The sequence below is a fragment of the Sabethes cyaneus genome, chromosome 3 (genome assembly GCF_943734655.1).
Source record: "Sabethes cyaneus chromosome 3, idSabCyanKW18_F2, whole genome shotgun sequence".
Lineage (NCBI taxonomy): Eukaryota > Metazoa > Arthropoda > Insecta > Diptera > Culicidae > Sabethes > Sabethes cyaneus.
This window is the reverse complement of record NC_071355.1, coordinates 58,349,039-58,365,671: the sequence shown is the minus strand read 5'-3', so window position 1 is coordinate 58,365,671 and position 16,633 is coordinate 58,349,039. Positions and strand designations below refer to the sequence as shown.

Genomic DNA, 16,633 nt, shown 5'->3' with positions numbered 1-16,633 from the left:
TCACGGAAAATAGAATTCTGGACTCGCTTTGAAGAAACACTTCAAAAGTGCATACGCTGTATCACAATGGTCTTCAATTCCATCTGCCGCTTGACGGCATGCATCCAATCCGAGACGGAATGGTTCCTTATAGTGGTCTGGGAGAAGCTCGATCTGCTTGACGGCCGCCTCATAGTTTAATTTTCCCTTCTTAGCCTAAATCAAAAACAAACATTTTAAGCAGCAACCATTAGATTAAACATTGTAACGGCTTACGGTTTGCGTGAGATCCATCAAACACGCTGCATAGCACTGAAACGATGAATAGACTTTTGCTTTGTCATCCATTCTGGGTATGATTTCATTGGAAACAATTTACCTTAAAGTCTCGCGTGTCCGGAAACTCCCCTTTTGACGCACCGGAAGCAATATCTGCGTACGGTTGAAAACGAAAAATATAAGTGTACATCTTACTACAGCACCTACCAAGGTCACTTTCGGTCTTACCATCGGAAATACTAAATTTGGGCTGGCACGCACTCCTCATTGCCTTTGCAGTTCGATCCATATCTGCCTGTGTCATACCGCCCAGGACACCATCACGTTCCGCCAACAATGCTAATGTTGCAATTGTCACTAGCACACCAGTTCGCAACATCCCGGATCTTCTTTCCACCGAAATCAGAAGGTTAAATACAAACTAAATTGGGTAGCTGGAGTACTTATAACATTTATACGAATCACATTGCCACAAGTTCAGGTCTGTGTATACGAAAAAACTTGGCACCCCATAATTTTCTCTGTACCTATGAATTACTGGAATTCTTAAGTGGTATAATTATTAACTATTTTGGCCATTAAATGGGATAAAATTATTAAATTGAATTGTTGAAAATTTTGTTGTTGAAATCGAATTGACAGCCAATTTTTTCATATCCAAAAATCAGTAGCTGTCGTCGCGCTGTTCACGATAGCAGGTTTCACTGTCAATTGTCGCAAAAAGTGAACAAGCTGCATCGACGATTAAAGCATTGTACTGTTCAGATTCCCGCAGCTCAAGTTGAAGTAAAATAATTATGGGCCTAGCGTTGATGCTTGAAAACTGAAAGTCATTTTAGTTAGAAATGTAATCGAAAATGTGGTGCATAATTCGCGCAGCGATTAAACTACAGCTGTTCAGCCATTTACTTTTTTACTGCTGATTTATTAAGTCATTAGTGAGAAGATACTTCTAAACTTTAAAGCACTAAGCGTAAGACACTTCAATACGACTTGCTGCAATGACAATTTAATTTATCGATAGCACGTGCCACATCATCTGCTCAGAATTTGATGGCATACTTCATCAGGCTAGAGGCTATGAATCAGAGGATCTAACCTTCATTAACAAAATTTCATTCTGTTCTTTTCAGAAAAGTAAGTGGAAAAGGGGGAGTGTTAAAATGCCTGTTAAGGTACCGTTTCACCTGAACCCAACATGACCATCGATGGCACCTATATCCTTCAGAGACTATAGATTACAGAGGCGACAAGGTGCTCAAATCCGCTAAATTTTGAATCACAGCGGAGAGTACCATCATAAATAAAGGTAACTCTCCGCTATCATTCAAAATTTAGCGGTTTGTGAGTGCCTTCCCAAGCAGCAATGTGAGTTTTATTGTACTCTTATGGTGGTCTTCAAGACCAATTTTGGTCTTAAATTCCATCATAAGAGTGTAATAAAACCCAAATTGTTACTTGGGTTGTCGCCTCTGTAATCTATAGTCATCATAAGAGTGTAATAAAACCCAAATTGTTACTTGAGTTGTCGCCTCTGTAATATATAGTCTCTGTACTATATCCTCACATGGACGCCATTTTTCCGGCCATGTTAAGATTCAGTACCGTAGCACCTTAATATTATCGTACCTTGCATTATAATTATAAAACTCAACATTCTGCGGAACAACATTTTGCGGATCTCCCAGTTTGGTAAATAGGAGGAAAGAACTATGAGTGCGGTTTCAATTACCCACCCCTTACTTAGTTTCCCGCGCTTTCTTCTTCACGTCTTACCCCGCCCTGATGATACTATAAGACATCAATGTTTCATTACTTTCTGCTATCATTTACCAATAAATAAAACTGAATCAGTGGTACAAAAGTTATGAATTTAAAGAAAAAGATTTAAAATTTTGTTTACTCTGAAAGGATCGGTTTTACGTTCGCAGTTATAATTCATTCGGAAAAACAAAAAATGTTGTTAGCTTAGAAGCACGAATTAGCATCACCATGCCTACCAAGAACTACACTTGTCTGAGACTTCAAAAACACATGACTTTAAAAATATATGACTTCAAAAACATATCTAAGTTGTGTCAACCATGGCATAGACAAAAAAGGCATGTTTGTAGAAATTCGTACATGTAATCAGCTTCAGCCTAGACATTTCCATTTTTCCAATAAAGGAAAATTTTCCACTAAGATTATTTATAAATGGGTAAAACATTCCTTTATTTTGTTTTTTGTTTTATTGAATACACTTTAAATTTAATAAACTTCCACATAGCAAATACAAATGTCTATAATTCAGCAGCCAGATAAGAAAGTACCATTTACGAAATCTCAAGAGGATTTAATGATAATGCATTAAATTGCATCGTTGAAACCAATGATAATCAATTTCACATGCTGACATGTTTAATCACTACCTATGCTGAGCACGATTGCTGCCCCACTCAAGATACAGTAAGTCATTTTGAAATCGGATATTAAACGGGCAATTAGCAGCTCACCACATATTTTCAACTTCCTAATTAATCAATTAATTTAATTCCAATACCCTGCAGCTGTCAGCAGCTATAAAACGAAATCCCCTCCGGAGCAAGCTAATCAGTTCGAGTGTAGGTGTCAATCTTAAGTGAAAACAATTCAATCTCAAGTGCAACCAATCAGAGATAAATCCCGCCCATTAGAGAGCCCATAAAAGTACTTTGCCGAACCCAACTAGGGTGGGTTACACCCCGACCGTTATTCGAGCGAGTGATGACTTGTTAAAAGTGGCTGTAAGTGCGCTCTGACCGAACCCGAAATCCCATTCCGAATTGCGTGATTCCTCCCCCTAAAAGATGACGTCCCCAGTGAAGAAGCATCGCGTGACGGAGTAAAGAGATATGGAACTCAACCAGTGGTTTCTAGTGCTGACAACCCTCATTTGGTGCAGCCTGTTCGGTCAACATGACTGTGTAGGTGTTTACAAATAGGGGATGCAATGAGTTGTTATTTGCAATTCACCTACCTCTTCAAGTGTGATTTTTCTCATTCGTCTTTAAATTTATTGTTATTGAATGATGCATATAACTAATGAAAGTGATTGATGTATTCATTTTTGATGGTGTCTCTACAGGGTGTTAGCAAGGAGCAGATGGAAAAAACGGCCCAAATGTTTCGCCAGGTGTGCCAACCAAAACACAAACTATCGGACGGTAGGTGATAAACTTTCGCAGCAAATGCTTCCGCACGAACCATGAACATGACAATATTCGTTCTTTTTACAGAAATTTTGGAAGGTGGTAAAAGTGGAATTTTCCCTGAAACAAAGAATTTTAAATGTTACGTAAGCTGTCTGATGGATATGATGCAAGTGGTGAGCCAATGCAATTGTTACTTGACTTCTAAGTTAATTAAACCAACCCCTCTAAGGTCTATATCATTTTAACACCGAAGTATTCTCTAAAATGTAGACTTTATGGCGTGATCAGATGAAACTACTTCTACTACAAGCATTCATGACAGATTTTTACTTGTTGAAGAAAATTCTGAAGACAGTAAACTTAAGTTTCTTTGTTCAGAGTAAATAAAGAAAAATCGAAATTTTTTGGGGGTTAAATTCTATTAAATATTTTATTCTAACAGTTGGCTAGTGCATTGCGTCAACGATTTGCAGCTTTCATCAACGTCTGTTTATAAAAATTTCAATTTTTATAATCGTTTATCACTTTCTAAAAAGAACTGTGGTATAAGAAATATCGAATGAACAATCACTAATTACGTCACTCAAATTGAAACAGATTGCACGAAAACTTCAATTTCTCCCTACTTGATGTGAATATTGGTAATTCAAAAAAATAAAAATTAAAAATACGTTTGACTTTTCCAGACGAAAAAAGGTAAAATAAATTACGAAAAATCTCTCAAGCAAATTGATCAGCTCCTACCTGAAGACTTCAAGCCTTCCTATCGACAGGGATTGGATGCATGCAAGGATGCTGGTAGGTAAACCTCGATAGAGGAAATATAGTAAGTAAACACAGTTTTAAGTTAAAGATAGAACTTCAAAATTTACAATCAAGCCTGTCCAAAACTTCAATTTCTTATCATTAAGTTAGCGACTTCAGGTTGATCAACAGTTACCGTCTTCTTTTACAGCTCAAGGAGTGAAGGACCACTGCGAATCGGCTTATGTTTTACTAAACTGTTTTTACGCCAACAATCCTAAGTTTATCTTCCCTTGAATAATCCACGCAAACCGCAGGCTAACGTTTTTGGCAAACGATTTAAATAACGCAATATACTTACTGAGTAAGAAGTTTTTAAATGTTATGTGTGTAGATTAGGCACCAGAAGAAAATATATGTGATATATTTGATATATAAAAAACGACTCATAGTTTCATTTTTATTTTGCTTGCCGGTATAATTTATTACGGAAACTATATACACAACACAATCCATTGACAGAATCATAAATTGTCAGAATACGTACAGAACCACGGACGCACAAGGGAAGAGGGTGTGCTCCTAGCTAAGCGAAGAAATATTTTGGGTTGTTCTTGTGTAGGCATTTCACCAGTGCGTAGGCTGCATCGCAGTTATTTTTAATCCCATCGGCTGAAACAAAAGGATAAACAAATGATTATAAAAATGATATAACTCATAAAATCCCGAGTACGTCGCTTTCATAACTCCTGGGCTATGAACCAGGTTGCACTACCTTTTGAGTTCCTACTTGGCACTAACCGTCACTATTCAAATTCAACCAAACAGTGGTGCAACGTTAATCGCAGTGCCCAACAAGTGGAAAGCGGCCAATATCCAGAAGCCTACGCCGACGGAGGAATAACTGGAACTATAGAACTGAGAATGCCGAAATGCAACAAAAAGGGAATTTGGCCTGACCGTTTTTCAGTGCAAAGGATGATGAGCCGTGTGTAAGGAAAATTTCGAGGCAGCTCATCGCCAATTTCTCAGACGTTTCAAAAGTCGTAAATCTTTTTCGACCTGGTCGAGGCATCTTACACGTAGAGCCCACCTGTTCCTGGTGCCGGTGGGGTTGCCGAAGAGAACTGTTTTCGTCACACTGTTGTCCGGCATCCTACACTGAGAAAACTTTTCGTATAGTTTCTATGAGTCCCACACATAGATTTTTGCAATGTGCCCAGTTAATGAACTTTATATGCCAAACAGTTATAATTTATGGGTACACGAAACTTTTGCACATACTATTCATATGTGTATATTGTTTATGTGTATAATTGCACATACTATTCATATGCATATAAGTTTTATGTGTATTTCTAGGAGAATTGTGTTTATATGCGGCTCATGATAATTATAGGGAATTTCATATGGAAATTTACTATTAGTTATGTGCAGAATATTTTGAGTGTAACGACGGGTCCGGCCCACCGTAGTCTACTGACTTTCGCCAGATGTACGATGGGAATCTCTCCATACAATACTTCCTCGTGATTCGTGATTCATACAGTACCTCCCGCTCGAACGCGGTACGGGCACATATGTCCTCCGTGAGCAGCATCACGGCTTTAGGTCCATAAGAACTACCGGTCTAATAAGCGTTTTGTACATTGTCAGCTTCATACAGCGCACAGTGGGGAATCGCTGGCCAGCAGCCAAAAAATGAAAGTTCATTTCGACTCTCCGTTGTATTTTTCCTGTGATTCTATACTATTGAAGTGTTCAAATCCAAAATATTAGATCAATATGACAAAATTTGAATTTTCTATGAATCATGAAAGTATGCTATCTCAGCAGGTTTTAGCGTTTTTTTGAAAAATAACCCAATATTTCAAAACATGCTAGAGGTCTAATGGTAGCTCGGATTTCAACGGTGTCTAAGGAAAAGTTCTTCAAAAAATAGTGCTGAATAAAACCCATTAATTGAGTATGCAGTAATTTTATCATAGTATGCCACAATTTTAATTTTCATTAAAAAAGTGCCATATTTTCGCGTAAAACACGCTTAAAAGTTTTGAAGCCACGGTTCGCCACTATTGACACTACCGGTAAAAATTAGCGTAAAATATGAGCTTTCAAATGGATATAGTCTCATTTAGCGCAGAGTAGCGCAGAGCACAAATATTACTCTTGTAAGGCTACTATATCAGAATTCAACAATATAGGCAAAATGCAAACACTCCAAGTAAACGTAGGATATCTTAATTATGGGATATCTCCTTTACATGGTTGGATAAGCTGCTTCGAATGTATGGTCCATATTGCATATTGACTAGATTTTAGAGGTTGGAGGAAATCTGGAGGATACAGCGATAGTAATGACGGAAATACAGCTCGAAGATCTTATGCCAATTCTGGTATTAGTTCTGAAATCACGGGTATAGATATGAAATTAATTAAAAGGTTGAGAAACTTTCTTATAGCAAGTTCTTGAACACATTATTTCAGAAAAATTCGGAACTTATTGTTTGCATACCAAAAACCTTTATATCAGGGTATAGTCCTCATATAATGCGTCCACTGCAATGCAAAGAATTCGTATTCGCGGTCATAAATGAATCTAGACAACTATATTGCGGATAGGACTATATTGCTGATAGGAGTTTTTTTGTTTAATTATAGTCACTTTAACAACTCGGGTCATTCGTGACTTCTGCGGGGTTGGGAATTGAACCACGGTCCTCGGTGTGAGAGGCGTGAATGTTAGCCACTACACCGGTATTGACTACACCCAAGTACTTTTTTTACACGGTTTAGTTTTTTGAGTATTAAGAACGGGGTAAATTAGAGACCATTCATTTATTTCTCAATACATTTGGGAGTAGCTCGACATTCCTCACGTAGATTGTAAATAGTTCTTTAGCTGCACCGTTTTCGAGTAATCGAAAAAAACAAACCGTGTAAAAAAAGACTTGAGTGTATCACGAAAATAAGGTTATTGCCTTATGCTAAAAATAGTGATAAAAATACAAAACAATGTTTTACATGCAAAAATGAGTGTAAAAATATAAATCGTGATAGAATTACTCGTCTTCTTATTTCGCCGGATGAAGCTTATAGTTTCTTCGAAACGAAAAAATGTAATTAGAAAAATCTTTCTGAGAACGCTATATTACTATTGAAGACGAAACGTGAAACGAGTGATTCTGCAGAAGGAGAAAAAGAAGAAGAAGAAGAAAAAGAAGAAAAAGAAGAAGAAGAAAAAGAAGATGGAGATGAAGAAGATTAAGAAAACTAATAAGGGGAAAAGTTTTGATTTTTGTTTAATATTAACTTATATGGATTTTGTGTTGATTATTGAAGCTCATACTTGCTTTGTTTTGTTTTATATAATGTTTTGTCCTATAAAAATCCATCTGCAATAGTTTTCCAAGTGACTCTCATTTCTTATACGGCATTATACTTAAAAAATACTTGAAAAATAGTTGAAAATTCTCCCTCACACAAAAAATATACGTTCTAATGCAAAATAAACCTGAAATTCGGGCTCAGCACCCCAAAATTACTTAAGAACCACATATCATCCTTGATTTAAAGATATTTTTTTGCTTGGCCAGCATTTGTATGGAGTCGCCCCACTGTGCAGCGGTGTGCTTCTTGATCGTATAGCTTTTTCCGAACAGCAAAGTAGGCATGATTTCACTCTTGAATGGGCCGCTGAATCACCTTTACTAGTGTTATTGTCCGCGGTCACCAGCGATCCCAAATCACGAACTCATCTGCCACTTCCAGTTCGGCGTCGTCAACGGTTATCGTCCGTAGGAGGTACGCGTTTGTTTCCTTTCAGTCTGTTTCTTTGTATTTGGTCTTCGACGCATTTATTGTTACCGCGATCCTCATAGACTCCGCTTTCAGTTTGGCGTAGATTGCCTCCGCCTAGGAATTGGCGACCCTTGGAGAAAATCGCTCCTCTCGTTGCGATGCCCGCTCGTCGGATCACCCTCTCAAGAACTGATGTTTAACAGCACGCAGGATAAGTCTTCACCTTGTCTTAATCCTTGCCGCGTCTCAAAGGGACTCGAGAGTGTCTCCGAGATGCGCAAGAAACACATCACGCGCTACAAAGTAGCTCTGATCAGTCGTGTTAGTTTATCCAGAAAACTGTGTTCGTGCATTATCTGCCATAGCTGGTTTCGATCGACTGTATCATATAAGGCTTTGAAGTCAATAAAGATGTGATACGTGGGCACGTTGTACTCCCGATATTTCAGCAAGATCTGTCGGATGGTAAAAACTTAGTCCCCATGAAGCCCGCCTGGTAATTCCCTGAGAAACCCTGTGCTATCGATGACAGCCGGCGTAATATGATCTAGGAGAGTACCTTGTAGACGATGTTTACCGGTGCAGCAGTCTAGCAGACCATCCTTTAGAAAAAACCACTCTTTCCATACATTCCTCCGGTAGCTTCTCTTGCTCCTAAATCTTGGAAATAACCCAGCGTAGAGCCGTTGCCAGCATTTCTCGGCCATGTTTATAAAGCTCTACCGGTAGGCGGTTCTTACCAGCGGCTTTGTTGGTTTTTAGCAACCCGATTTCTCGTTCTTAGAGTTCTTGGAGATCAATTGGTCGGACATTACTATCTTCCATGCGGACTCCTAGGTTGACTTCCGTATAGCCTCCTTCTGCAACTTCGCCACTGAGTTGTTCATCGAAGAACTGCTTCTCGTAAAACTTACGCTTGACATTAGCTCGACATAGTTTTTTTTTTTAAATTATCACTATCTCTGTCCTCCTTTTTGGCGCTGGCCACCGCTGGTTGGCATTCCCCATCTAACCAATCATTTTGTATACTCCGGGGACGTTTACTTAGTGCCTTTCTTTTGCGGTAGCGGCCTCTTCGATAATGAGTGTATTCTGCCCCAACCGTCTTCGAACTTTGAAGCATTCGTGCGTAATTCTCGGCAAATTGCGGATTATCTAGCTGTCTGGTGTTTAGCGAAGGCGGACGGCTTTGGTAGTGTCTGGTACCCAGTTGATAGAATTGAGCGCACATATATCTATACATTTCTTTCCTACTGACCTGGGCGTTCATATCCCTGATGACGATCTTGATTTCCGGTGACACGTAGCTGTTGTATATTGCTTACATCCTCGCGTAGAACGCTTCCTTCTCATCGTCAGGTCTACCGTAGCGCACATTGATGATGCTGTAATTGAAGAAACGGCCCTTTATGCTCAATAGAAACATTCTCTCATATATCGCCTTCCAATCTATCACGCGATTCTGCATTCTGCCCTACACTACACAGCCCGTTCCTAGTTCGTAGGTAGTACCAGTCCTCTGGTAAAACTGGGACTTTCCACCGCGAAACTTTCTAACTTTTTCTCCTTTGCGACCAATTTTCTACAGAGCTACGATGCCGAACTTACAGGTTTTAAACTGTTCGAGCAACACCCAAAAAAAATGTAAAATTTTACGATCTGCAGTTCTAAGTACCGAGTTACCATTCATCGTCCTTGTTTCGTCGCCTAGGTTGATGCCGAATATTCCGATCCATATTCGCTTGAATCTCCGTAGTAACTAATCTGGGTAGGTTGTCTTACTAGAGCCACGCTACCAAGTCTCGTGATGGGGTTGCCATCTTAGGTGCCGAGACACTGGGGATCTCTGACGGTATACGACCTTAGTTTCCACCGGGGTCTCCTCTAAGGTAACTCGTATTTCGGTTGGTAGCACGAGGAGGCAAGGATAGGAGTTGCCAGATAATTATCCAGCTATTCACCAACCTGACTCACCACGACGACGACCACTCATAACGACAATGATTCTACTGGAAAATTGTGTTGGAAATTATTTCGAGTTGTTAAAGATTTCAGTGGTGATGATAAACCTCGCTCTAGGCAGGCAAAAAAGTCCAAAGACGAAGAATTGAAAGCGAGGAAATTCCTTGTCAAATGCAGTGGAAACTAGCTGAATAATTAGGAGTGAATCACTCCGAGTGATACAACAAACATTTGATTTGAAATAAATGAATCTTTTACTTTAGAAAAATGGAAACATAAATTGTACAAGTATTAACCAGTAATGCTTTGTATTCTTTAAAAGCGGCTGTACAGCATGCGCTGAATAAAACTTTATCGAATAAACGTTTGTAAAATCAAAATTATTCCTTGGGTTTTGAGTAAACAAAAGTACCGTTTTCACCCCATTGCAAAACCGCATTTAAATAGTTGTAGAATAGCATATTAATCTCTTACTATTTGCATTTTGACTATTAAACAGTTGAATAAGTGAGTTAATGAGAAAAAATATTTACTGGGGGTATCACAAGCAGACATACATACAAACAAAGTTGTTTACTAAGTCCATTGAATATTAAAATTAATAATTATTAGCCTGCAGACTCCAATAGTCGCTTAGGTTATCACTATAACAGCGCTAATCACTGATAAGCAACCTCCATCGTACCCGAAGGTAAAAGGACTCTGTAGCAATCGTACTTGCATTAAAAACATTCTCCTGCAAAAATAACACAAATCGAGAAGAACTCCAAAAATGTTAAATAATCATAATTTGCTGGGTGAATGATGCTGGTCAACGCCAATGTATCTTTTTAAATAATGTTGTAATCATGATGTATAGAGCATGGTGAAACGCTAATGATCAACAGTAGGCGAAGTGGAGTAAAAGCTTTTGTTGTGCAGGGCAAGGGACGGCACGATGCTCTGTGACGTAGGAAGTTTGCAGCTTTTTCTCGTTGCTTTGGTTTTATTAACAACACCCATAGCAACAAATGTTTGTTACCAATTGTTTGCTATCTGCTAAAAGGAATCACTTGCTTGTGATCGATGACAAAATATTTGTTTGGTTTTACGAAAACTAAAATTAAGGTAAGTAATACTGTAATAATATTTATAAGCGGTTCTAATGTATTCTTTTCAGCTGCAAATTCACCCAAATACCGGCGAACCAACACGCATTCTTTTTCCAAACGGACGTTAATCATTCGGCACTGGAGAATTTCATCCAGTTCATGGTGATGAGGTGAATGAAAGCAAGCTGCTAATTATAAAAGAATGGCAGAAACGGGAGAAAGCGCATCTGCGAATCCGTCGCCTGCCAATGAAACTTTTTACCTGTCTTATAGTGGGATCACGACTATTAGCTCGAATGCGTAAACTCCAAGGTTAAAACCTCTGCAGCGGAGTTGAATTCATTTGTACAAGCTCGATTTGCATGATGGTACGAAAAAGTAGTAAAAATCACCGCTACCTTTATCCCTGTCCCCTGTAGTGAAGTGATCGTTGCCACACAAGTGCAGCGCCATAGCAAGTGCATGCAAATTTTACAAACGCACCCGTCAAAGAAATGAACGCTTCACCAAGGAACCTCCTCTATCACACCGCAAAGGCGCAAACGGCTTAGATCCAAAAACATGATAAATTGTCAGATCCTCTACAGGCTGCCGTTGAGTCAGCACCACAAATTCAAACCGTTCAAATTGTCACGCAAATCATCTCCCAAACATAGAAAGTATCGTCGGAACCGTACTATGTAGAGGTGCCTATTGAAACAATCAACTCTAAAGCCGGGCTCGAATACGCTGATACCTCGGAGGCGAGAAAAGCGTATAAAAATGGACAATGAACAAGAAGCAGATGCTTCGGTTCATTACTTTCAAGAAAAAACCTGTTTATGAAAAACTGTTATACATTATTATTAAATGATACATAAATAGAAATATGATTTTTGATTTAGAAATAAATACTTTGCTTTAACTCTGATAGTTACGCTATGACAAGAACGTCATCATCATAAAAGCGCACTCCGCCTGCCTTGATGTTGTTGTATATATAACACGAGCACGTGTTTTAGACTGTAAGCTTTTGTAAAAAAGATGCCTACGTCACAGACTTTTATAGCTTTTTTCAATATGACTGCTTCTGCTTTTCGGCATACCGTTTCACCATGCTCTATACACCATGGTTGTAATATTACAGTCTATGTCGCTCATGATATAGCTAATTCTTATTTAAAACGATATTATAACTTTAATATAATCAATTATTAACTGTTGCTAGTACCCTCCCACCAGATTCAGTGAAAGCAATACTCACCTGAATTTCGACAAGTGTCGAATGCTGCTTTTGTCGGTTCTCCAATTTCCGGGGGAATCAGCATGTCAATCTGTTTTATGGCAGCATCTGCATTTACTTTACCTTTGCGAATCTGTTGAACGTAAGCACACGTACAAACAAACAGTTTGAAGAACCAGGAGAGAGATGGTGTTTTGATTACGAAAAATAAAGAAACGTGCTTACCGCTTGCATCATTTCCAGCACACAGTTAGCATAGCACTTAATTTCCTTGCTGTCGGCAAATTCTCCCCGACCAAGCCCTTCGACCTGTTCCAGCGGAGGTTTAAACTTTCCTATACACACGTTTCGCATCATTTCACTCGCTTTTGCCATCTGTTCCATTGTTGATTTCTGTTCATCAAAAGAACAAAATAAAATTCTCAATCAGTATTTTGATTAAAAGTTCCTTAAATAGATATTCACGCCTTCAACCATCATCGCCAACTGCAGCACCAAGGCTAGAAACGCCAGTGAGGTAATCCTTTGAAAGCTCATAACCAAAAAAGCCACTATTTGTCCGGCTATCAAACGATTAAAGTATCCCATACAATTGCGGCAATGTTCATCGTTGACAGATTTTATATATAAAACCATTCCCTGAAAAACTGCCAATATAAATAATTGACAGGAAACTGATTCGAACGTAAGCATTTGCTGGCTACAATTATAGGTGACCATAGAGTGAGTGCATCCAATTAATGCTTGCGTCTCCGTTGACATAGGAAATGCATAATCGACGCACAAACCTATGCAAATTGATACCTTGTGAATGTGCTTTGCACTGGCCTTAATGCAATGTATGAGTTTTCCAATCACATACAAGTAAGTACAAAAGATTGTTTGAGTCAGTAGCCTCCTACAAATTGAACTTTATTACTTTTTATCCAGTCATATAGTCTGCTATCACAATTGAAATATTCTGCATAGTTTATCATCTATTTCCCTTTTAAACTATGTATATGTGTAAATGATATCAATACTTTTCTTTTCCAACACTTAAACATAACTGAGAAATGCGCCACTAGTTTGGTTGTCATCACTGACGTGCCCGGCGATGGGATAGCAACTTTTCAAAACGTTTTTAAGCTCAGAAAACCTCATATCTCCTCTGAATGCAGTCGAACAAATTTAACAAAAATTTCACCAATACCATTGACTATTGAACTCAAAACCGATTTGAAATGAGGACTCCTCTGAGTGTCATCTGTGGACGAAATTGCTTCTAAGGTATATCTAACATCCTAGCCATAGCGACACCACACCGGTCAAACGTTAGTTGCAGGCTGTGTTCTCATTTTTTTCAAACACAAGTACAGACCGCCAAATATCAATAGAACCAGCGGTACACCAATTCCAATTCCGGCCACAATGAGCACAAATGCCGATAGTTGCTCCACCGGAGGTGTACCATAACCCATCTGAAATGTCATCGTAGTGTAGTTGGTTTTGCTATAGAACCCATCACCACTGAGACCAAACGAGATATTCATTCCCTGCACAAGTCGAGAATCCAGAGCTGTTCCATACATAGCGTATGCAAGGGTATTGTTCAGTTCCTCCGATGCTGATTCGATGGTTTTTGGTTCGCTCTGATGTGTTTCAGTTGACGTGGAAACATCGCGCTCCGGATGGGTGTAGGATACCGGACGATACTCTATATAGCCACCTAAAATTATATATTCCAATTTTGTAGTATTTTGAATAACCAAAAATTTTATCTCTCCATCAATACAATAACGAAATCAAGAAACAATCGATTTTGAGTCACGACACAATCGACACTTACCGGTAGAAAATTTAAATGCACCCGGCGACAGTACATCGATGATTTCGAAAATCCCTGGTGTGTGCTCATCATCCAGACCCTTCCGCTGAGTCACTTCAAAATTCGATCCAGCAACGGCTTGTTCCGAAACCACGAACAGCAGCTCAATAGCAAACCGTGGTTGAGCAAACTTGGCGCTTACATTGTTAAAAACGATATCAATCTGTGTCGAATTGGACGTATGCAGCAGATGCGGGTAGTCCATCCCGTGATCTCGTGAAGAATAGGCGTTTAACTAGTGGGATGGAAAACTTTAGGCAAAATATTCATTATAGCATTGAAGCACAAGCCAACCTTGAATAAGAACTCATTATTAGCGTTCAGCGCAACAATAACATCTTTTTCGTTGAACCAGTATAGCGTTCGATTCCAAAGAAACTGATGCGGGTCATACACATGTACGGGCAAATCACTCGTGAATATTCCTTTATCTTTCGGATCATCAAACTGAAATATCTACAAAAAGAACAAAAAAATAAAGCTGTTTGCAAGCACTTAACACTTGAAAAAAACTTACTCTATTGATGACGGTCATAAATACATATTTGGGATGTTTATTCCCAAATCCAATTGATTCTGGTTTGCCCTGCCAGAAATCTTCCCAGTTAATAATCAAAGAAGCATTCCGTTCCGTTAACGCGACAAGGATGGTCGGCTTTCCGGTAAAATCCCAAACATAGTGAATCGTGTCGGCCGCTCCCTCCGCGCGGATATAAATTAAAGTAACCTGGCCCTCAGTCAAATCATCGGAACAAATATCAGCAGGACAGCCTGGGTTCAAAGTTGCTGTGAGCTACAAAACAGAAAAGGGTTAGATTCACAGTCATTACTCCACTTCTTTGTTAGGCATGATTCAAATCACTGTCCTAGAACATATGTATTGATTACGAAACGCATTAGTCACACTCGGTTGTCCTACATTCACATACCTTTCGTTCCAAGGTAGCCGATTCCGGCAAAGAAAATCCAGCAGCGACCAGCGACCATATCACTAGTAAGAAGAACCACATTAACGTAAACATTGTGCGATTATTGCTTCACGTTTCCACCCACTAAACGGAACACGTTCATCGACTGACTTCGTATACGGTAGTAGATAAGACAAAAACACAGCTATAATACCCTTATCTCGTATCAGAGTTTCCTTACTACACACTCCGAAGCGAGCTTTACACTTTGGTTGTTTACTGACAAAAGAACGGACGTCATCGTCATACGCTTGAAACGACGTTTGCCTGTTCAGGTTCAGTGTTCCTGTTTGTTCTGGGAATTGAAATTCCCCATTTTTCTGGTAAAATTCGGGTATAGATTAAAAATGAAAATAACAAAGTTGGTGATGTTTTCAAGCCTGCAGAATCCATGGAAAAATGTTATTATTTTGTCTTATTCACTCTCTTTCCAATCCATTAAAGTTTTATGGTGAAACCAATATTATTTTTAAAAGGCACTTCACTTAACTCTAGAGTCAGACGTCTTCAAAATGAAGACAATCTTCACATCTGGCATCCCTGACATTAACGGCAAAACAAAACCTTATATAAACGGCAAAAATAGCTGCTTGCATCTCTGCCAATGTTTTCTCTTGAATGTCGTTTTATACGCCTAAACATTTTTACCGCAAAGTTAGTTGAAATTACTCAACCTAAACTCAAGGGCATGGTGAAATTTTTCAAAATAATTTTATTATCTATTCGCGTTGACGAACGTAAGCTGCTGCCACCTCCAAAAGTTTACTGTAGGGGTGAAGCGGAATACGGATTTCTTAAAGAGCGCAAGAGATCGAAACATTTTGGCAGATTTTCACCCACACGTACATACGGGCATTTCTATGAGTGTGCAAGAGATCGTTTAATGCCGTCAACGCGAATTATCATACAAAATGGCCGACAGGTGTTAGAACCAGGGCCGGCGCATCCCTTAAGCAGAACAAGCAGCTGCTTGGAGCGCCATTTCGCCTACATTAAAAAAAACTGTAGCATTAAATAAATAACTTTCTTTACTCTCCTTTAGCAGCATAAAGGCCCAAACCAAATGCTGCGTCAACGCGTCCGTCAGCGTTATTCTGACAGTTTTCCCATGGGTTTACTTTCAAATTGACGTTGACGGATGCGTTAACGCTGTATTCTGTTTGGGCCTTAAAGCCGGGATGGCAAGATGGTGTATCTAGCTAGAGTAACTATCCGCTGTATTGGGTCCTGGGTTATTTGCCACCAATTCGTTGAGCATATCGACACAAGCAAATCGGCTTCAACCCGGTCGAGCCATCTAGTAAGTTGGGTTTCCCTTTTTCTAAAGGCCCTCATACGCGTACGAACATGTTGGCCGAAAATGTTGGTAAATTCATGTTCGGTCAGGTATCAGCATCTTTGGCTCGAGCAGCACGTTCCTCACAATGTTCGGTCAACACTCACGCCTGTGTATGAGCGCCACGAACCAAGCAGGCAATTAAAGATGTTGGGTTTGTCGCTCTACCTGAATGACCAGCCACCATTTTATTTGTTTCCAGCCTAACATA

General features: G+C 39.2%; 4 protein-coding genes across 4 annotated transcripts; 1 reads left to right on the top strand and 3 right to left on the bottom strand.

Annotated features, from left to right (window-relative positions):
* Positions 1-637, bottom strand: LOC128739610 (general odorant-binding protein 72-like). Its single transcript, XM_053835106.1, has 4 exons — positions 487-637; positions 359-411; positions 256-291; positions 1-195 (listed from the first exon to the last, which is right to left on the bottom strand). Exons 1-4 carry the CDS (start codon positions 635-637, stop codon positions 1-3), a joined length of 435 nt encoding a protein of 144 aa, XP_053691081.1.
* A 2,494-nt stretch (positions 638-3,131) lies between these two features.
* LOC128744254 (general odorant-binding protein 72-like) lies at positions 3,132-4,472 on the top strand. Its single transcript, XM_053841112.1, has 5 exons — positions 3,132-3,203; positions 3,365-3,443; positions 3,516-3,604; positions 4,118-4,229; positions 4,387-4,472. Exons 1-5 carry the CDS (start codon positions 3,132-3,134, stop codon positions 4,470-4,472), a joined length of 438 nt encoding a protein of 145 aa, XP_053697087.1.
* A 289-nt stretch (positions 4,473-4,761) lies between these two features.
* Positions 4,762-12,788, bottom strand: LOC128739609 (general odorant-binding protein 72-like). The gene is made up of 4 exons (XM_053835105.1): positions 12,717-12,788; positions 12,477-12,644; positions 12,273-12,384; positions 4,762-4,847 (listed from the first exon to the last, which is right to left on the bottom strand). The coding sequence occupies exons 1-4, from the start codon at positions 12,786-12,788 to the stop codon at positions 4,762-4,764; spliced, it is 438 nt and encodes a 145-aa protein (XP_053691080.1).
* Positions 12,789-13,142: 354 nt separating this feature from the next.
* LOC128742804 (glycosylated lysosomal membrane protein-like) lies at positions 13,143-15,527 on the bottom strand. Its single transcript, XM_053839264.1, has 5 exons — positions 15,048-15,527; positions 14,636-14,911; positions 14,413-14,574; positions 14,080-14,353; positions 13,143-13,959 (listed from the first exon to the last, which is right to left on the bottom strand). The coding sequence occupies exons 1-5, from the start codon at positions 15,138-15,140 to the stop codon at positions 13,559-13,561; spliced, it is 1,206 nt and encodes a 401-aa protein (XP_053695239.1). The 5' UTR covers positions 15,141-15,527; the 3' UTR covers positions 13,143-13,558.
* Positions 15,528-16,633: the final 1,106 nt, after the last annotated feature.

Bases quoted from the DNA above. Each gene is read 5' to 3' on its own strand.
- LOC128739610 (XM_053835106.1), bottom strand. From the start codon at position 637: ATGTTGCGAACTGGTGTGCTAGTGACAATTGCAACATTAGCATTGTTG. The intron at 412-486 runs GTAAGACCGAAA...AACCGTACGCAG, and splicing joins CAAATTTAGTATTTCCGATG to ATATTGCTTCCGGTGCGTCA. The intron at 196-255 runs GTAAGCCGTTAC...TTTTTGATTTAG, and splicing joins TGATGGATCTCACGCAAACC to GCTAAGAAGGGAAAATTAAA.
- LOC128744254 (XM_053841112.1), top strand. From the start codon at position 3,132: ATGGAACTCAACCAGTGGTTTCTAGTGCTGACAACCCTCATTTGGTGC. The intron at 3,444-3,515 runs GTAGGTGATAAA...TTCTTTTTACAG, and splicing joins AAAACACAAACTATCGGACG to AAATTTTGGAAGGTGGTAAA. The intron at 3,605-4,117 runs GTGAGCCAATGC...TGACTTTTCCAG, and splicing joins TGATGGATATGATGCAAGTG to ACGAAAAAAGGTAAAATAAA.
- LOC128739609 (XM_053835105.1), bottom strand. From the start codon at position 12,788: ATGAGCTTTCAAAGGATTACCTCACTGGCGTTTCTAGCCTTGGTGCTG. The intron at 12,645-12,716 runs GTGAATATCTAT...TTTGATGAACAG, and splicing joins TGGCGATGATGGTTGAAGGC to AAATCAACAATGGAACAGAT. The intron at 4,848-12,272 runs GTGAGTATTGCT...CTTTTGTTTCAG, and splicing joins CGACACTTGTCGAAATTCAG to CCGATGGGATTAAAAATAAC.
- LOC128742804 (XM_053839264.1), bottom strand. From the start codon at position 15,140: ATGTTTACGTTAATGTGGTTCTTCTTACTAGTGATATGGTCGCTGGTC. The intron at 14,354-14,412 runs GTTGGCTTGTGC...CCATCCCACTAG, and splicing joins ATAATGAGTTCTTATTCAAG to TTAAACGCCTATTCTTCACG. The intron at 13,960-14,079 runs GTAAGTGTCGAT...ATATAATTTTAG, and splicing joins TGCATTTAAATTTTCTACCG to GTGGCTATATAGAGTATCGT.